The sequence below is a fragment of the Hyposmocoma kahamanoa genome, unplaced genomic scaffold (assembly GCF_003589595.1).
Source record: "Hyposmocoma kahamanoa isolate Upper Pololo Valley unplaced genomic scaffold, ASM358959v1 202, whole genome shotgun sequence".
Taxonomy (NCBI): Eukaryota; Metazoa; Arthropoda; class Insecta; order Lepidoptera; family Cosmopterigidae; genus Hyposmocoma; species Hyposmocoma kahamanoa.
Genome location: NW_020653726.1, coordinates 7,727,103 through 7,749,451, shown reverse-complemented (window position 1 = coordinate 7,749,451; position 22,349 = coordinate 7,727,103). Strand labels below are relative to the sequence as shown.

At 35.8% G+C, this 22,349-nt stretch overlaps 1 protein-coding gene across 1 annotated transcript in view; it reads right to left on the bottom strand.

The window, feature by feature from the left end:
• Positions 1–17,714, bottom strand: part of LOC113226877 (photoreceptor-specific nuclear receptor) — a 35,373-nt gene extending 17,659 nt beyond the window's left edge. Inside the window, exons 1-2 of the mRNA XM_026459666.1 lie at positions 17,630–17,714; positions 16,839–17,000 (exon numbers count right to left, since the gene is read on the bottom strand). Coding sequence (XP_026315451.1) covers positions 16,839–16,932 — 94 coding nt within the window. The 5' untranslated portion in view covers positions 16,933–17,000; positions 17,630–17,714. The remainder of the gene's footprint in view (positions 1–16,838; positions 17,001–17,629) is intronic.
• Positions 17,715–22,349: the final 4,635 nt, after the last annotated feature.

The window sequence follows — 22,349 nt, the reverse complement described above, 5'->3', positions numbered from 1 at the left end:
TATTGCTACTAAATCGTATAATCGCAGGACACTATAGCTATTTGAAGTCCAACTTGTATTACAAAACTGTATGCAAAGAAAATACGAACTAACTTTTTATAAGTATATATAGTTTCAAATGAAGCTTTCTATGATATCAAATTTAATATTGGAAATAAAACTACTTTCTTCGGATGTTAAACACGCGTATTTCAGTTTAAGTTTTATATTCAAACTAGCTACGTAAATGGTCAGTCAGTTGTGACCATTAAGACCTGAAAAGAACCCAAAACGTTAGTTTGTTAAAAAAAAAACAAATATACGCTATTTAGATCAGAAAAATTTCATTTCCAACAATCGCGGAAACATAACGCGATATCAAAATTAATAGTCCTAACTTTTCAGATTAATGCTATGAATGTGATTATTGTCAAGGATTCGAAAACTTGTGACTGATCACATGTTCCAAACGCAACTGAAACAATGTTAACCTTTAGTTTATGGCGCGCGTGTAATCCCAAATAGAACACGTGCTTTTTTCTCGACTGCCCTCACATACCCTTTGCAAACATAAACAAACTTAACTTCTGGTAGTTTTAGGGTGTAGAATCGAATGTTTTGGAGGTGTGAAGGGAGATCGAAGCCAAGGGGCTTAGTTTCCAGTGTAACGCGGATCAGTCCGATTTTAATTAGACGAAGGCGATGAGAAACAAAGTCTGCTCATGATCTGATGACCGTGAGTTTAGATGTTTTTGTGGCTTGCCGATCCTTTGACGAATTAGCTTATTGTTTCTATACTGCAGCCTTTCTTATGCGATTATAAATATCTAAACAATTTAGCTTCTAAACTTCAACGACACTACATTACTACACAGGTTGTTAGATATTTCACTGCAAACGGTTAAAATACGTAGTAATTTTTGTAATTTTTCTGTATTGGGAAAGTAAACATTTTTCCTATCAAAGTCTGTTTGTGATATCAAACAACCCCTTTAAAGGTTTGCAGTCATTACCTAAAACCTAGTCAACGAAAGTCGTAACAATGTATGAATTATTCTTCCTGTTAGTTTTTTCTCTCACTCCATTTTTTTATAAATAAGTAATCAATCATTAAAGAAGAGCTCTACATTTAAGTCGCAACACTTAAGCTGTTTCAAAAAGGCACTCACTGAATCACATTTGAAGGTTTTTAAAAGGGAGACTTAACTTCAAACATCTATCAGCAAAAAGCCCCTTTGATGGCGAATTAAAAGCAAACAAAACGTGTTTTTCAAACAGGTACTGCTATCGCAAAAACTACATGTTTGTTATTTTTTTCCCTGAGGCATCAATTCAATCAAGTCAATCAATTTACGAGTATATTTAAAATTGGCCGTTGTCCAAACAATACAAATAAAGAAGAGGCAAATAAAGATGTTTTAAAAAAACCGTAATTAAGTACTTAGCAATTGACAATACCACAAGTTTTGCAAATATCAGAAAACTCACAATTAACTATTTACATTTTGGTGAAATAACACAGGCACATGGCACTTGTCAACTTATGTCTTAGGGAGACGGGCTCAGTGTCAGTGCTCTTTGTGATTTAAAGCTCTGAGTGGCAACTGTTATGGACAGTCGTCTCGCTTAACACCAGGTGCACGTGACTTGTTCATCAAGTCACTTGGCATCATATAAAAAAAAGGAAAGTACGGCGCATTTGTGTACTAATTAGACCGTACACAAATTTTGGTAGACAGCTCCAATCGCTACGCGTCATAATAATATGAAATAACATTCACAAAGTACCTTTTGTACACATAACTGAACTTACTACCTTCACTTGGTTTCATAAAAAATACTCGTATTTTTAACGCAAGCATAGCTATTTTTAATATTAGAATTACACATCATTAATTTCCAGTACATTCCATGAATAGTAGTCAGATAATTATTAAAAAGGTTTGATCATGTTTTGAGGTAGCGAGTTGGTAGACTACTTAAGACTGCAGGAGTGCAAGTAGTTGAAGTGGCGCCCGACGTCGTCGGTGGGTGGTGGCGTGCTACGTAGTTATTGCCGTGTAAATGAAGCTCTGCGGTCGATACCTTAGTGTAGCGAATAGTGATGCAACATCGATACTTGGTAATAAGTAAAATAATTTAAAAAAATAACATCACAACGCAACACGCGCTGAAACAATGCGCACAAACAAATTACGCATATGTGAAATATAAAACATAAAAAAGTTATCCACTAATTTCATTTATATTATATAGAATCTATAAATCTCTAACAGTAGCAGTTAATAACAGTAGAGCTCCTTATGAAAGAGTTCGTCCTCGGAAGTACTGCCACTGTGTTCCAGTTTTTAAGGGTAATGATGAAATGCTGATGAAATCTCAGGCACATGGGACTTGTCAACTTATGTCTCAGACGGGTGCAATGGCAGTGCCCCTCAGATCTTGGCGATTTGAAGCTCTGAGTTGCACTGCAACTGTTGTGGACATGCGTGTCTCTTACCATCAGGCGCACGACTTGTTCGTCCCGTCACTAGATATTATATTTTTTTAAATCTCTTTGCTGAAAAGTTGTCAATACATCAAGGATGCATATACTGAAAAACATATATTGGAAAATCTATGAATATCTATCTAATATAGATAAGATATAGGTATCATAGGCGCAATCAATTACTAGAACTGTCTTGGGTCATGGTAGAAACATAAATCACATCGTTACTACGATGAAGACCTCTGTGGTCAAGTGGCTTGTACACCAGTTTTCATGGTGTCGTCATCTCTGAGATCCCAGGTTCGATCACCAGCCGGATCAATGTAGAAACTATTTTTTCTATTTTGTCTCGAGTCTTCAGTTGTTGTTTCCGATGCCAATAATACAAGTGCTTTAGTTACTGTGGAATCAGAGCAACTTTTGTGTTATTGTCTAATATTAAATAATATTTAATATTAATAATATTTAATATTTATATTTATTTATATACGAAGGATGGTTGACTCCACCCATTAATACGAACGATTGGTACTACAATTAATGTATGCAATGGATGTATTCATAAATCACGGTTTTATGTAAATAGGTGAGATTTCCAATTAATTCTTACGTTTAAGAACTAGACGTTATTTAAAATAATACATACAAAATAAACACATAAAAGGTCGTAATTATTTGGCCTATATTAAAACAGAACGATGAGTACTGTTATATAATATAATTCATTATCATAAAACCAGCAAAAAGTAAAACTTCATCGATACTGTAGCCTCACCCAGGGTGGTGCGGGTGTGTCGTGGTGGAGGTAAGGCAGCGGTGTGGGGCGTGATTAATGACCCAATAATCCTGCCGCTGCCCTATGAAAGCTTCACGAAGCCGAATTGGTGAACGGTCAAAAGGTTTATTGACTGACGACTAGCCTTCTTGAAGACTGTGTTATAATACTAGTCGACAAACGAGACAGGTACTAATGAACTACCTAACTCTAAACATTTTCTTTACATTCGATTACGAATCCCGTTTTGGTTATAAAGCTGGGGACATTATATAAATCTCCGCATTTGGGGCGAAATAAATAGCCAATGACTATGAAAACCTTAATAAAATACAGGTGAGTGTTGAAGGCTGCATATATAGAATAACAATGATATCTTAGCAAATAACGTATTTAATGTGTTTATAGGTAGTTTTTCATATAGAAATTGCTTTGCTATTACGGCAAAGCAATTTGTGCTTTTTTCTTCGTTATACTTTCTATTGTGCCGTTCAAATAACTCTACCACTGGCACTAATTACCTATTCATTTTATAATGGAATCAAAAACTAAAATTTTATTTAATTTTCGTCTAACTATGCTCTTTTCAACGTGATTTCATTTCAGATAAAAGTACCTACTCCTTGGTAAGTCTTATTTATGGAAGGGCACAATAGAGCGTGACGTTGCAAAAGTCGGCGCCAAGAGTCGAGTCGCGACTCACTACACAGGTTACTCTGGATCAAGATGTTAAATAATCTGTTTTTGGTTTTTGAATCATCACGACCAGGAAAAAGATTCTAATTTTTACTAAGTTCATTTATCATCGTTGGTGAAAACAACAACAAGCTGTTTGAAAAACCGTTAATATGTACGAGATTACCTACAAGCGAAGAAACCTGCGTTTCATAGAATAAACATTTTTTAATTACTGAGTAAATTGCCTGCTCAAGGTCCTTTGAGTAAAATTACATTCACTTTGAGATGCGTCCAGTAGATATCAAAAGTATACTTCACAGCAAATGTTATTACCGCTCCATAGATGCGCATCAAAATCATCGCGTGGAAAATATCCAGCGAGAACGACCCCATGTCCCAACATTCGTTCCGACGTTAATTCCAGCCGCATTTGTTCCATTACATTTCCGACACAAAGTAGATACGCGTTTGCCGAATTGACTAGGTGGATGCGACCAGGCGAACACTCCGACAAAGAGGACCGAGCGAGCGAGTTCTCCTAGAGGGAACAGGACAGCGAGCGAAAAGTGAGAAAGATGTATTCAGAAGTGAAATAGTCTGCTGGCTGAGCACATCATCATTAACGAGCCAGAGAGGGCGGAGGGCAGCGAAGAGGCAAAGGGGGTGCGTCAGGTGGCGCTGTCTCACGCTCCTGCTCACCTGCGCGCAAAAATACTCCTTAAATACACTAGCTTTACGGGCCACAACGTTCTACTAACGCCGGCAACGAGTACCTATCTCAGAGAATATTTTCGAGTGCACCGACATAAATATGAGAAATATCCAGGTTTTTATTCACCTTCCGCCCGGCGGACTCCGCTTGGGGCCCGGACAAACATTTCCTATAATAGATGTCCAACAATGTCGACATGACAACGGGTTTCTCACACATTCATGTTCTGCCTTTATTTTTGTTAGAAATCCGTTTGCCATATGTAAATGTTGGCGGCTTATTTAGGTATCTGTGTGTTTATTTAGGTTGAATCAGTTCACGAATTTCTTATCTAAATTCACAAAGATTTTAAATATATTTTTGGTTGAAGGCTGTTGTTTATTTTATACTAATATGTTTTTTTACTTTACATATCATTGAATTAAATCAGAAATTTGAAACCTACAATAATGATGAAGGAATAATAACTGAAATGTTACATTCAAACAATTTAATCTCCAAAACGATATGCCTGTAAAAGCACTTTGATCTTCAAAAAGTTGTCGCGAAGTTATCACCAGCGGTTGCCGAGGCCGCAGCGAGCGAGTTGAGAGTGCAGCGCTGTCGCCCCAACCCACCACTATGAATAACTTTGTTTAGTACAGCATAAACTTTACGGATCAACTGGAAAGTATTTTCATGCAGCTTTTTCTCGTTGGCAGGCTGCGAAATTTGGGAGGAAATAAAATTAGAGTTAGGCGTTATGTTACAACTCTAGCTCAAAATATAAACAACGAGTACATGGCAGTCTGACTAGCACGTGAAATTCAATACACTGACGTACCTACTAATTAAACTGCCACATTAACCTTCTCATGTGATAATGCAATTAAGCTTCCCTCGACGGTGCGAAAATTAATCAAGAATCACGTAAACTAAACAAAAAATACACCCTCCAAACCAGATGCAACAGATTATCCCATTATAGCGTTTTATTTTCATTCGCTATGACAGTGCAATAATTTGTTCACGCACAACATTAAAATGAAATTAGACGGGCGAGATTCACGGGCAGGGTTGAATCACTTGTTGTCAAAATATAGGTAATATTTTAGTGGCCGAGAGGACGGTCGGTCCGTCGGACACGGAATCGGCGAATAAATCACATAATCGGATCGAAGAGCGCTCCCTTCATTCTCAATATCCTTTACACAGTAAACATTCGCAAACAAACCCTTTGTGACAATCAACAAAACTGCAAAATTTTTCTGATATCCAAAGGTGGTATGTGAAAATATCAAAGGTCTTATTCAAACGTACAGGCCAAATCAATTTTATAAAAAGAACTGTCGCCATTATGTTTATAAAATTACACAAGATATCAACAGCAATGTAAAATAGATCGCTCTCAAAACACTTAAAAGGTATAGCTATAAAACTCTTATTACATATCATAATAATTCTACAAGCGTCACTAAAATAGCCATTAAGTGCGATCACCGTGCACCCTTTAGCCTCCCCTCGCGTGGCCAAATGCAATAGGTGTCGAACACGTGTTTGAACCTAAACACCAAAGATGCGATCCGCTACTCCATTCGAACCGCTCTCGATCCACGCCCCCTTCTATCACAAACAATGAGCAATAAAAATTCATTTTAGGATAATAATGGAATGAGGTAATTAATATCTAGTACGAGTGTTACTAATCAAACGCTTTGTTGTGGTTTTGTTTAATTTAGTTTGAACATGATATGCATTAGCAGAGGGAGTGCATTATTCAATTATGAGTTCATAAGGTACAATTTAATTTTAAGTAGGCATGTATATATATCTCTTTATTTAAATATGCATAAATTGCATTTTTTCGCAATGCTTTTAAATTGTATCTATTTGAAAATATTAATCCGCCTATAAGTCCTGTGAATATATTAATACTCGCTATATGTCTGCTAAGTAGTATTTAAATACGACAAAAATATGAGTAGGTTACCAGTATGATTAATTTCTTAAGTATTACATTTCTGTAATAAGTGAATACAAAGAAAAATACGAAATAACACGAAGATATCATTAGTAGAAAACGAAATTTTGCCTGCAAAGATAATATAAAATGAACAATGTAATGTGACTGGGTTTACATTCATTACGTTTCAAATTTCCCTTTTTCAACAAAAGGACTGCGAAAGGTAAAACACGGTGGCGAATCAAAATCTTGAAAGCGAACCGTTAAATTAAAAATAAATATTGTGAAACGTCAGTATGTTACGGGTGAAAATATCCGGGGAAAAAATCGAAATACACGTCAGGATGGCCGATGTCGGTTCACAAGGGTGGTGTGGGGTAAGGTGAATCTTTTTGTGAAGTGGAGAGAATTAATTTAACCCGCTGCGGGGTAACACGACACGGCGGTAATTGAAAAGTTTGCCCCTTGTAGCCGCGCCGCAGCCGCCGTCGGCGACGCGTCTTCCCGACCAAAGTTGCCATCAAAAATTATACAAGATGAAGTTATGTTTTTAATCGTCATAGACATATTAATAGATACATAATAATATGTAGCCCAAAAAACCCGTACGGTATCAAAATAGAAATGAAAAACATTTAAAAAATATTAATTATCAAATTTTAATCAATTATGTATTGGCCATGTTCATCTACAATATTTACCATCTTTCGTATATACATACAATACATCTACATTGATCTTATAACAGTGTAGAAAATATTACTTAATTTAATCAAACATATTACCAATTTAAAGGTAGAATTTATTGCAAAGTTTGAAATACATACATTTAGGGCAATGATATAATCATTGACTTAGAGGCAATTAATTAGAGTCGTTTATCAAATTTAAAATAACTCGAGGAAAGCATAAATTACTTGAAATTAATATATGTTGTAAAAAAATAAATATGGATCGTAATAAAGTACAACCATTAATAATTTACAAAACTAACTCTACCTCTACGTTAACCTCTTAAAACTACTACTATGAGAAAAGCGCTAAACGCGTAATAAAATGTACTAAATGTAATTAAAAGCTTCAGGCCCAAATTAGTATACCCACAGTTTTGTATGAAAAACGTATTTTGTGGATACTCTATGGTCATATAGAATATACAGCACTAAATTTGAACACAATATTTTCTTTATAATGTACATTGAACGTTTACACGTTCATAGGAATAATATTGTCTAGATTTGCACAAATAAGATCTTACGAGGTTAAACTTCAACAAAAGACCTTAATAATCAAAGAAAAACGAACCAAGTAGTAAGAGCTAAATCCTGAATTAACATATAATACGTATATACACAATTTATTTCAATATAAGCTTTTTATTCTTGCCACTAAAAATTTTATTTGAATTCAAAAGTTTTAAAAATGTGACTGCCCGTGTGAATTTATTCAAGAAAAATAAGATTAAACTACGGATGAAAAAAATACCAATTTCAATTAAAAACTGAATGGAACAAATTGATTTGTTTTTTTTTTAGAAGAAGCATCTACATAAACTGCGACACAAATTATTAACTTCGAAGAAAAAGTAAGCAGTCAAATAGAAAGCTTTTTAATGAAAGGATTCGTCTAACTTTTCCATCGCAACTGAAAAAGTGGCATCAACTCGGCGGAGCAAATGGCTTGCTCGTAGCTGATCGATTTTAAATTAATTTTATAAAGTTAAATTGGGGATTATGTTCATAGATTGCTTGGAAAGGAAAACGTCGTAGATGGTCTGTCATTTTAATTTAGAACAATTTTATAGTATTCTTAAATTATTAAAAAATAAATACTATTTTAGTTAAAAAAGGAGCTCACAATGAGTGTATTATATAGTAGCAGTAGAGTTACTTGTGAAAGAGTTCGTCCAGGAGAATATTGCTATCATACCCGTTTCTGCCGCCAAGCAGTAATATGAGCATTACAGTGTTCCGGTTTCGAAGAGGACGTAAGGGTGCGGCGCGTGAAATTACAGGCACATCTCAACTTATATGTCAGGGTGCCCGGCGTAGTGACGGGGCCCCTTCGATCTTTGCTAAGGCGTTCCACTGCGACGAGGGATTTTCGACCATAAAAGCTAACCTAACCTAAACATATCACCGAAGAGTTAAGTGAAGGTTTTTCGACACAACAATATTCATTCAACAAATTAGAACATTCTTTAGAGACTTCTGAGTTGAGTTGTTAGGCTAATTTGAAGAAAGGTAATCTAGAAGTTATATGACTTTTACGTTGTAAGGCGAACTTCATGTTATTTATCAGAATTTATTCAATACTTATTATTAGTATTGTTAGATAGTTGTTAAATATTTATTATATCATTTAAAGTCAGTTTTAGTGAAGTAAATATTCATTATAAATATAAATAGTCATTTTCTTGTATTTTGTTGTTAAACGAAAATTAAAAAAATTGTGATTGACATTCTTGTGATTTTGGCGCGCTGAGAATATTGTGCAGGAAATTGGTAGGTCAATGGCAGTGAATATATAATTCGAAAAGTTTAATGAGTGAAGTTTTGTTGCAACTTTCTACTAGTACCCTATATATAGTTGACTTTAATTAAATTACGTTTTTTACTTACGTAATAACGATTATCACGCAATCCGAACAGCTAGACTCCCAAAAGTAGCAGGCGGTGTCCGGCCAACTTCGATTTGGCCCTTGTTTGCATTAGATATTGGAGTTAGGTGATTGGCTCTCTGCCTTTACACTCAATCAATTCCATTGTCCTCTACAGTTTCTACCCATATTCTATGTTTATTTTGTGGTTGGTAGAGTTCAGACGTACGAAATAGACTTGTTGGTAATAAATTTGTCCCGTGAATAGTAATATCCGTATTTTTTACTATTACCACGTTTTTTTTTCGATAGCTTCAGGTCAGCCTGAATTCAAAAATTATCGATACACTCATCGAATGAGGTGACTATGGTCATTTTTATCATCTTCATTTTCGTGAAACTTTTGAGCCAGTTAATAATAAATAGCAGTAGAACTCCTTATGAAAGAGTTCACCCAGAGAAGTACTGCGACCTTACCTATTTCTGCCGCCAAGCGGTAATGGAGCATTACTGTGTTTCGGTTATGAATGGTAAGGGTGCTAGTGTAATACACATGGGATTTGTAAACTTATGTCTCAGATCTTTGCGATTTAAAGCTTTGAGTGGCACTGCGACTGTTATGGACAGGTGTGTCGCTTACCACCAGGTACACGACTTGTTCGTCTCATCATTGGATATTATAAAAGGAAAAAAAACAATAAGTTTGTGAATGTAGAAGTGATTAAAACCAGTCAAAACGCTGAGAAAAGAAAAACACAATAATAATAATAGAAATTATTATGACTTTCCATTAATAGCCCTAACATATACTAGACTTAGCTATTAACATGCACTAGAGTAATAATTACAATACAAAATTAGTTAGTGATGCATGTTGACCGCTCAGGTAACATCTAGATCTCATAAAAGAATTGAACCTGTTTTAGCAAATAGTATATATAGTTGTTGAAACGGTGGCGGACAAGTATCACGTATTTATCAGGTATTTAGAAATAGCAGATCCGAATTTTAACATTTTCTATGGTAGTGAAATTTTTTTAGTAATATTTAGTAGGGCACTGTAGAGATCGTATCAGTCTTTCTTTATTATTTATTTTCCTATTACTTTATTTTCCTTTGCTTTCCCGCTGCGCGATAGTCGAAAATCTATTCTACAGATTTAAATTCTACTTTCGTTTGTCTAACCGTTCTTAAAAGGGCTTTGGTAAACTTAACTTCAATTAGCATGTAAGCCATTATGACGTCGTGCTATATTTACCGTCCTATAAGTATAAACGTTTTTTGCTTTACTTGTCTTGGTGGAAAAGGTAACAAGCGCCAGTTCTTATAATATTACTATAAGTCTTGGATTGTATAGAATACGAGTCCTGTACCCAACTACGGTGGGGTCGGGCTCGGCCTGCGGCGCGTGGTCGGTTTCAGATTACGGGGTGTGCTTATGCTCTTCGGTGGCACAGCGCTTAGTGCCATGGGCGCTTGATGAGGAGGTTCCGGGTTCGATACCAATTTAGGAAACGAACATTTATAAGTTGAGGTTCTGGTCTGGGTATTCAGGGTATTGCCTCATTTATCTTATTTTTATTTTTTATCGTAATTCTGGTATTCATAGTTTAGGAAATTCCCTAATTTGAGACCAGAAATTTGGTGTGATTATCTGGCATTTTTTCCCTAAAATACTTCTCTTTGTCATAGCTTCCAAGAAAAAGAATCACATGTACATTTGAACAATTGTGAGATCTTGTACGCGTAATAGAGCCTACGTATACTGCCTACATACAATGGCGTGCGGACGCTTCGGGCTTCGCCCTCAGCCGGGCCTCGGCTCTTATGACTTTATTTTGAAAACCATGAACATATCTCTTTAATGGCGGTCATATTGAAAAATGACTAAAAGTAAATTTTGACAGCAAATTATTATTAAACACCCATAGACACCCATTAAACACCCCCACATGCCAATTTTCAGTCGAATTAGAGCAAATTTTTATCGGCCGCCGCTTGTTTGGCGGCCATATACAAAAATGGCGAAAAACTAATGTTGATCACAAATTATTATCAGGTACTCATAGAGGCTTTCACATGTCAAATTTTGAAGGAATCAGAGCAATTTTTATCCGACACAGCTAGCGTCCACATGCCAATTTTCAGCCGAATCAGAGCAAGTCCCTTTCGCCAGCTATTTTTAACGAAAAAAGCACCTAACCCCAACTTAACGAACTTTTAACCCCAAATTATGATTAAGGACTCCTGAAGACCCCCGTATGCCAATTTTCAGCCGGATCGAAGGAAGTTTTTCTTCGGCCGCCATTTTGAATTCACCATCTTGAATTTTTTTGAGACAGGCAGTTGACCACTGCTACCCTCTATGACATTCCTTCTAGCACATTGTACCTAGCTCCAATAGTTTCCGTTATAGAAGACCTTCAAATTTGTATGGTGGCCATCTTATTTATTTGAATTTCGAACACTTTTTACTTCCGGCGGAAATTGCCCAGGGTGTAACTCATAAAAGCGCACAAACTTTCCCTCCATATCTTATATTATATTATCTTTCTTTTATATTTTCCACATTCAGGTCATCTCATATTTGATTCATTGCTTTGGAACCTATCTGCGTACTACGATATAAATATATTTTTTCCATAATATCGGGAAGTATGCGTACTATTTCTATCAGAGAGTCTAATCTTGTAGCTTTATGTATATAAAAGTAAGCAATGATCCTAAATACGAAAAAAGGAAAGTAAGCTTTTTTCAGCACTCAACCCAATGACCTGCTTTAACAATATACAAGACTTGTTACTGTCACGATTATCAAGACTGTCAGACGGCGACCTGACGTGGTTTAAATCGGTGGGTAATAATGTATACGAGTATAATCTCAGTACAAAGTAGGTACTAAAAAAAGACCTCAAAATTTCGTGGAATTACATTTATTTGCCAAATTTGCTACCTTTAGAGGTAGAATATTTTCTTCAAATTTAAATGAAACTACTACTGGAGTATCCTCTTTAGAACAAAAAAAGAATCATCATAATCGTATATTTTTTATCATAATCCTTAGTGACTAAAATCACTTCCACTTCCTCAGATGCTTTAAGCAAAAAGTAAATAACCTATTAGTATTCTAATTGTAACTTTTTTATTTATCTCTATTCGAAATTCCACTGCATAACGAAGTAAAACATTTTTAGTAATACTAGGCGGTAGATGCTGTACGTATTTACCCATAGCTTGTAGGTATAACTATTATAATGAAGTGTAAATGGAGCAGAGAGAGATTTCTGTCCTTCGTGACTGATTAATGGAATTAATTCGTATTCTGCGGTTGCGGCCGGTAAGCGACAGAGTCGAAGTGAGAGCCCTTGAATTATAGATGAATCAAACGCTGCTCCACAGTACACAGCTTTCAGTAAAGTCGCGATGTGCAAATTGATATATATCGATATATAAATATATATATTTACATGCATAAACTGGAATTGCTTTTCCTTTAGTGAAAATTATTTGCCTATCAGCAGGACGTGACGCCATGATAGAGTAGATACGTTAAAATATTCCTACGTATTATTATTCATTGTGCTTATTGTAGTGGCTAGAGATGGGAAAGACTGCTTATTTTTTTAAACGTTTTTCATTTAGATGAAAGCGCTTTTTAGTTTGAAGCTTACAAAATTGTTTATGTTACAAAAACTTTCAACGTTGTGTTGATAGCGAAAAGCAAGAACAGACCACTAAACGTTTTAAGCTATGTAAGTTTATTTGTAAAACACGATTTCTTTTTTATTTATAAAATTATTATTGACGAATTAATTTTTTTAGGAAAAATCGATGACGGGACTTGAAACTTAAGCACGTTGTAAAAAATCTAATTGTTGAGTACTGTACTGACCAACGCTTATGCTTAAATTTAAAAGCGTGCTTATGTGCTTCTTTTAAGAAGCTAACTTCTTTTTAGTGCTTTTCGTTTAAACGCCCACTTCTAGGAGTGACGACGGAAAGAACAAACATTTATATATAATATATTTAACTACCTCCGTGGCCGAACGGTTACCACGCTGGACGTCACGCAGAGGTCTCGGATTCGATTCCAGGGTCGGGAAAAACATTTACATGGCCTACATTTATTTCTCTCGTAAGTTTGGGTGTAATTTGTGGTTGTCTACCTATGTGTTTGTCCATGGCGCCCGCGGTACTGGGCTTCCCTAGTGCGGGGCTATGAGAGTGTGTATTAAAAAACAGGCAATATTTTGTATACTATAAAGACATAAATGGTGCAAACTACGTGTAAACCTACTAGAACAATATGTTCCGCCTGAAAAAAAAAATTATAAATATGCAATGGAGTTTTTTTATCTATTTAAACGAGTACTATATCAACCAGCGTCTGTGGGTGGCGGGTAAGATTCGTGAGGGCGTATAATTACGCGACCGGGTAAACATATAAAGGTAATCCGGGTCGCGGCGGCACAAAGTGATGCTCGTGAATAAATGAGCGCCGAGCACCTGCGGCGAGACCGCAGAGTAGCAGGGCTGCCTTCGGTTACTCTGAAGTTTATTTATACCATTTATACTTACCTATGTAGGTTACTATAAATATCATTACATTAGTCTACAATTAGCGTCTCCGAAATAAGATATCATTATTTACCATAACCGTTACGCTTTCTAGGCGGGTTACTTTGGTTTCTTAAACAAACACCGATGTGGGTTGATGGTAGGTACTTATATTGAAACTGAGAGCATAGCAGATAATTTATCGATTAAATGAGTTAATAGAATGTTTTTCTTGCGTGTAACCAAAACAGGAACTGCATTAGTGTTTTAAGTACTGATACAACCCTAGAGTTAGCTCTGTTTAATATGATTCATATATGAAGGTTTCGTCACATGGAGTTGAAGCCCGACTTGCGGCCGACGTGGGACGCTATGAATATTCAATTATTCACAAGATTTTACTTAGAGAGGTGTTTACGTACATTTAAACTGCTGTGATGCTGCGATACCCTGATAGAATTGGATATGCTTTACGTGCGAGCTGACCGTTTCATTACAATAGGTGAAAGAATAAGTACAATGTGAAACAAAATCCTAATATGTAAGTACAATGTAAATATAGTCCTGTTACATATCGGTAGATGGCGCTGACCTATTTTTGAACAATTCTATTTCGGTATAGTCGGTAACGCAAACATAAGGACAATGTACGACATAGCTTCTCCCTTATTTGGAAGAATGTTTTACATTGTTCATATCTAGTAAATAAAATATTTCGTTAGAACTAGTTGTAGAATAGCCGCTTTCTGCATAGAACGAGCTTGACATCTAGGTATGAGTGTGACATATACGAAAATGACTACTGAATTCATTAACGTCAATGACTGAATTGTACGAATGGCTAATTATTAAAAATAAATACTACAGTGTGAATGAATATTTAGAACAATAGTTTTAAATTATTGTAAATGATTACGACGTAATTTTTATGATTCTTGACAAGTTTAATTTGTTAAATTGTAACTTGTGACTTTTTTATTTATTGCAGTAGTAGATTTGATTATATTATTTTATCATTAAACATTTGTAGGCGTTTTGATATATGCGAAACATATTTGTATTGGTACCTACTGTGTTCTTTTTCTGTTACAACTTTTATTATACCGTATTTGAAGCAAACAAAATAATACTATTATTTTGGATATCGATTTTAGACTCTCATCTCTCCCATGGCTTAAATGATTAATTTTCTATTTTTAAATGGGAGAGCCGAACTCAGAACTACGCGATGTCCAAGGGAACTAGTTTCTACAGTATCACAGACCACAGACCTGTATAGTTGTTCACCCGGCATCAAGTTCTCTGTGAATTTATCCGAATTACATTTTACTAAAAAAGCATTTTAACAACAATTGTTGTTCGATTTCGATGATGCGATTTGTAGTTTAATCGTACCTAGAAGAATCACTTATAAAAAAAGCTGTATTTGCACATCGACAACTATAATGTATAATATAATATATAATATAATAGCTGAGATTTACAATCACAAAAGAAAAACAGTAAAATTATTGTGCACTTCCTGCATTAACATGTACCTATGCATAAATAAATTATTCGTAGGAGTATGTTCACTTGTCACAGTGTTCTACATTTATAAAATGTTGCCCATTATTTGTGCAAAATGTTTTAGAATTTCAATGAGTATTTCCTATGCAATTCGAATTTTGATTTTGCTACCAAGATTTCATTGCAGGCTGTACGGGATAAAAGACATCGACGTTCGATATTTATTACCGCGCAGAACGTTACGAACGACAGAATCATAATAAATAAACCGAACAATAGCCAGTACACAATATCGAGTACGAATGACGTAATGACAGATAGTATCGAAAAGTGCCGGGGAAATGGAGCCGCCGCCGGCAACACCATATTTCACCTGTTTCACAAAATTGTACAAAACAACCCGCTGCGAGCGTGATGGACCCGCTTGTACATTCGACTATTGTCATGTGTCTTTTGTGATCATTTTCCACGCTACGAATGAATTCATGAAAACCTATTCATTTTATGGAATTTAAATAGCGAAAATGTACAGTGACTACTTGTACGCTAATACAAGTGCAATTCACAGTAATTGCGAGGTGTAATATAGGTAATATAATTATTTACTTATTTACACTTGTTGTTGGCTATCTGTAATGTAGGGCGACAGTGTCTGTAGGAATATGCAAGAATTTGTCTTTAGGTAAGTCTGTTGAATAAAATGTGAAATGAGGTTATCCGACAGAGAACCAAGGTCGTCGACAGGTAGAATAAGCATGCTGAAATAGCAGTGGGCTGGCCATACCTGTCGAGGAACCGTTAACCGATGGGCGAAACGAGTTCTTGAGTGGAGACCACGGCTCGGCAAACGTAATGTAGGACGATTAGACGGTTTGGCCAGATCAAGTAGCTGAAGATGGTTGCGACAAGATGAAGACCGAGCGAAATGGCACTCATTGGGAGAGGTCTTTGTCCAGCAGTGGACTACGTCAACCTGATGATAATGTTGTAAGTCTGCTTCTCGAACACCAGTGAATAACTAGTATTATGTTATTCTGTTATTCTTTACACACTTTCAGAGTGAATTTCATAGCGAAATCATCGACAAGTCATGTCAGTGGGTAGTTTTGTAATGTAGGTAGTAGAATCGATGTTAGTATAGTAACAAACGTTTATTTCCATGTACAAATCCTGTGTTATTCGCAAGAGCCATTCAAAATGGCATTACTTTGTCAATGACGGGTGAAATAGCAGTCGATGGTAGTGACCACGGAAGAAATATGGTCTGTGGTAGTGACAATTACATAGAGGTATTTTTGTTACATTCACGCGAAGACTATCTAATATTCACATGGAGCATTTTTTTAGGCAAACAAGCAGACGAGCAACTTGATGGTCGGTAGTCATCGTCACTCATGAACATCTGTAACATCTGATGAGATGCCTATGCGTTCCTAGCCTTTGAAGGCCCTGTTGACACACTTTATGAAGAAATCCATGTCATAACGCAAAGGAGATACTAAATGTTTTAAGAGAACCAACTACAACTTGTTAATTTAAAAGAATAACCAATAGTACTGTTTTTGCTGTGGACGGGTAGAACCGATGATTACTTACCATCCTTGTTCATGTTGGCCTGGAAGCACTTAGCAAGGCGGCAGGCCCGGCATTGGTTGCGATGGGTCTTGTCCACTGGGCAGCGGCCTTTCATCTCGCCTCCTGCTTTGCACGTGTACACGCGGTTGCGGTGGATCGATCGCTTGAAGAAACCCGAACAACCTAGCAGAGGACATTTCATTTATATTTAAATCAATTACCTTTGGTGACGGCTTGGTCACCCGTTTATTTACCTGACGCCAGATCTACTGATGTTAGTTAGGTACATATTTGTACAAAGTATTTATGTTGAAAGGTGCATTAAAAAGGTAAACCTTATGTTATTTATCACTGTTTTCTTATTTGCATTATCATAGATGACCCGAGAACTAATTAACTTTGTAACACAAAAATACAAACGAATTGAGAACCTCCTCCTTTTTTTAAGTCAGTTAAAAATGTATGAAACTATTAGTCGCACATATTATTTTTGGCATTAATATAGTTTTGACTACATACGGCAATACCTTTTCACCTCACTAGCTCGGACAGGCTTTCTTTTCATTAGAAATCTGCGCTCAAAAGCGCTTTTTCCACGCTAGCGTGGAAAGAAAATTAGTTGAATTTTACTCACTTTCCGTTAAACTATTTCAATAAAAGTTGGCACATGTGTAGATGTAATTCCAACAGAAATATCAGATAGATGAGAGGAACTCCTCAACAGTGTACAGCAGCTACCTTGTATTTGGGTTCACAAGATTATTTTTGTCGAGGACTTCCACTTCTCGAGGAATGATGTCAAATATCGTTACCATCGCAACTGTAGATGCCGTAGTGTTTGCCGGAGCTCCTGTCGCCGCACACGTTGCATGGAATGTCGAGCAGCCGGTCACCTGTGAACAGATTTTTGTTTTATACCAAATGACGGGACGCACAAGTATTACGACCCGTTTGTCCATAACAGTTGCAGTCCCACTCAGAGCTTTAAATCGCAATGATCTGAAGGGCACTGCCCCTGCGCCCGTCACTCTTTACTCTTCAAAAGCGAAACGCAGCAATGGTCACATTACAGCTTGGCGGCAGAAACCTGTGAGGTCGCAGTTGTTCTTTGGACGAACTCTTTCACAAGGAGCTCTACTACTACTCAGAACATAGAACTATTACAATGGGCACAATACCTACATCGATATACTGAGACCAGAACATTAATCAATTATATGTTTTCTACATATTTTACATTGAAAAAGATAAATCCTTCCCGGCGATTTAGTCAAGAAAAGAAATATTTATTCATTAATTGACACTTCTAAGCAGATCCCTTTTGCTTCTCAAAAAAGATTAGTCAGATTACACCAATCTCGTTAATAACGTTGGTGTTTTTGTTCGTTTACTGAAGACTTCCCCTTCGCCCCCTTTCTTTAACGCTTACCATGGCTTGTTCTTACACCGTACTATCTTTTGTTTTTTTTTTTTATTAAATTATCACTTACTTTTTATGTTATTACTGACAACTTTTTATATAAATAAAATATTTGAGTAAATGTACTGTGATGCCACAGTCATGATACCAATCTCCTTAAATTTTTCTCTGAGAGAAACCCGAGAGCCTAAACAGTACACAGAACGAATCGCTCATTTTTGCAATACAAATACGGTTTGAATGTCTGCCTGTTTACCCCACATGAGAATCCCGTAGGACATTATGCTATAGAAGTAACTAAAGTAAACTAGTCTAGCAGTACTAACATCGGTAAGCTCACGTATTCTGCGGACTGCGTATGCAGCGGAGCTTAATCTATTACTCACAGTATATGGAAATAACTACTTTGAAACCAGGTAATTGGTGTAGTTGCCTGGAACCTTATTATTGTGATACTATGTCATTAACCTTACTAGAAAACACAACAAACCAACATATATACAGCCAATCGGGAAATGACCAAACACTTTGACGCATCACGTAAATGGCGATGATACCCTATCTTCTGAATATTTGTCTTTTATTTTTGTTCTTATTATTTCATTAACTTCTCAGTAATTTTTGTACAATTATGTTTATTACGAAGCTGTTATTATCTTCGTTAAGCACTTTATGTTGTTTGCTAAATGTAGAAGTTGTTGATATCATTTGATTACACATCTTGAAGGATAACTATAATTGCAATTACTCCGTAAATTTTTCTAAAATATATTAAAATAAAAGTATCTTGATATAGTACCATAATAAGAGTCCGGAAGTTAATAATTCCCAGTCCACCTACAAGTACGTCTATCAGCGACGTAATCGCGTGATGTTACACTAGTTAATAAGAAAAAAATAGTTTTTTCGGCAATGGTGTGAAATGCGTCCGACCTTAATGCCGCGAATCCTTTTCAAGAAACGATCCTTTCTTTTTTTGCTGAAGCGGGCTTAGACGACTTTACTGCTCGTCTTTCGAGCCTCGAGGGAAAGCCGCGAAGTGTCGTAATTATCCCCTTTGGCGTAGTTTCAAAAGGATTTTATGACTGAGAATTTGCGGAAAAATGAAATTATGTACAGGTTGCCTCTTCAAATAACATAAAGTTTTAAGTTAGTATCTTATTAAATGTATTACTGGATTCCAATGTACGTGGCGCATTATTTTTATTATACATACATGCTTGTTTTCGCACTCCCTAATAAAAATATAATATTATAAGATAACTAAAACATCTTAATGTAACTTAGAGAGAAATAATAAGTAGTCGTCTAAAGGCAAGATCTAACGTATCTCAATCTTTGTCTACGCGCGTAGCATCATCTACAAGCGTAGCCATCACTTACATGCGTAGCATATTATATCGTATAGGAAATATAAGGTAAACACTATTTAATTTTGGCACTTGGATACACAAAACGTTGCCTACTATTTGTATGAAGCGTATCGAACAGTTAATAAGATCAAAGCGATTAGCGCAATAGCATTACAGGATATCGGTAGGGTGAGCGCGCCCATCATCGCCCCTCGACCGCGACGCGATAAATTGCGACATCGACCCGATGTGTCAAATACAATTCAAATATATGGAAAGGACATTGAAATTACCGTTAATTATTTTTAATATCGTGGGAAAGCTAGTCTTAATGCATGATTGAGCTATATGTCACATTTAATTGATAAAGAATATAAAATCTATATCCATTCATGTTTGCATGTCTATTGCAAAATCGTATTATCAACAGTGTATGGATAACCATCTATTTATAAAATAAAAATAAAACGGAATTTATTATAATTTACAAAGTTATGTGACAATAAATATTTGCGTTTGAAATTTTGAACCGTTTGTCGTGTTCGTCGGAGATATCGCATGCACAACCCAAACCCGCTCATCAAAGCCCTGCAAGAACTTTGATGAGTGGTGTATACTCTTATTTAAACTAATTATTGTTTGCTGTGATTCGGGCACGTTGGGTTTTTTGAAAACGAGGCACTTATACCACTGCGGCATCTACCCCGGGTTTACCCTAACTTTTTTTATGTGTATGAAAACAAATGGTTTAATTGCTATGTGGCATTTCAAACTATACAATACTTTGTGAGTTGTGTTCTAATCCCGCCCTCTCAGTTAGTGGGAAGATCGGTGGATATAATCTTCTTATTTGCATCTAAGTAGCTACACTGAGATAGGGGCACCCCTCAAGGAGCTAAGCGTAAGTTATACCCTACTTCGTAGCTCTATTTAAACTAGAATCGATACAGTCGGACAAATTTACGAAAGTCACTAATTTAAGTAAGTATCATTTTTGAACCAGTGAATTTATATATATTATACAAGAATGCTAACAAGTTTAGTAAAAACGCTTTACACTTTATACACGTAAGTAAACGTTAACTGCGAAAGTCAAGAGCAATAAGAAAAAGAAGAAAGCTACATATTAATTTGACTTGGTTAACGGGACGTACAGTTATTATTTCATGTTAAAGTTTATTGACGCGTTTATTATTGAGTTGAAAAAAAAAACTTTTAACTAAATGCAATTTTTAACATTTTATTTAATGTCACGATGTTTGACCACCATGATATTCAATTATTTTTGTGAAATTACTCCACTAGTTTGTTATAATTATAAATACAAAGATCGAACACTAAAAAAGAATTTCTTCAGACGCTACGCCAACTAACCTAGGCAACGAACTAGTGGACCTTACGAATTATATTTGTTCTATGTGCTTGTTACAGTCCTTTGTTTTTGGTTTTTTGACTTTTTAGGTAACGCCATCTGTGAGAAATTGTAATAAAATATTTTAAATGTAATTCACGAAAATATGTAAATGGTTAAATATTTGATTTTAAAAACCTTCCCAAATAAGTTTTTATATGGATTTACAGGTTTAGAAATAATGATTAATAAGTAGTACGTCATTCATACATACGTGAAGTTGTTTTTATGACACTAAGTGACAGACGAACAAGTTGTGCGCCTGGTGGCTATAACAGTTGCAGTGCCACTCAGATCTAAAAATCACAAACATCAGAGGTACAAAATGTTCAAGACTCTTGCTTTATTCAAAGTAAAGTGCGTCAATATCCAGAGAATCCAGCATATTAAAAACACCTCTAGTTCTCTAATTCTGCGGTGGTGACATTGTTTTATGTTGATTTGCCGACATCTTTGGGACTGTTTGAGTTGAGCACATTGGATATAGCAAAATTATTATGTATGGAATGGATTGTCAACCTGGTTTTAAATTAACAATAGCTGTTCTGGATATTTTCATAATGTAAGTAGAAACCTCTAAAAGTATATATCAAATATACAGGCAGGTTATAAATTGTATAATTGAACGATGTTCCTTTAAATTAGAGTACTGTATTACTTATAAGGAAATGAACGATTTAAATCCGGAAAAATAGTTTCATTTCCTATGTGTAACAATCGCGAAAACCTAAGAACTCGATATTATAAGGAATTAATTCTAATAATTTCCGTTGTTCCGTTGTTTCGAGTTTTTTTTACATTTTGTCAGTTCAATTCCCAGACGAAGCTAGTAGCTTTCAACAACAAAGAATAAGTGATGCGTCTGATGGTAACCGATACGCCTGCCCATAGCTGTTGCAGTGCCACTCAGAGCTTTAAATTACAAAGATCTGAGGGGAACTGTCACCGCCGTCGCCCTGAAACATAAGTCAAGAAGTCCCATGTCCCTGTAATTTCACCCTTCCCTTACTTGTCCTTTACTTTTGAAAACCGAAACGCACTAATGCTCACATTACTGCTTGGCGGCAGAAGTAGGTAAGGTGGAGTACTTCCCTGGGCGAACTATTTTGCAAGGAGCTGTAATTTCTACATATTACTCATAATTATCAATTGGGAGTCAAAATTTAGTCCAATTAATAAATCAAACCTCGTTAAAATGTTATGTAGTTTCATAAACAGGCGTAAAACCAACTCAAATTATCAAAATTGATTGTGGACTATGTCGCCATGCATGCATGCATGCATGCATGTTGTACTCTATTATACTCTTGTCTGTACTATAGTGTACTTATTACTTATGGTGCGAAGTT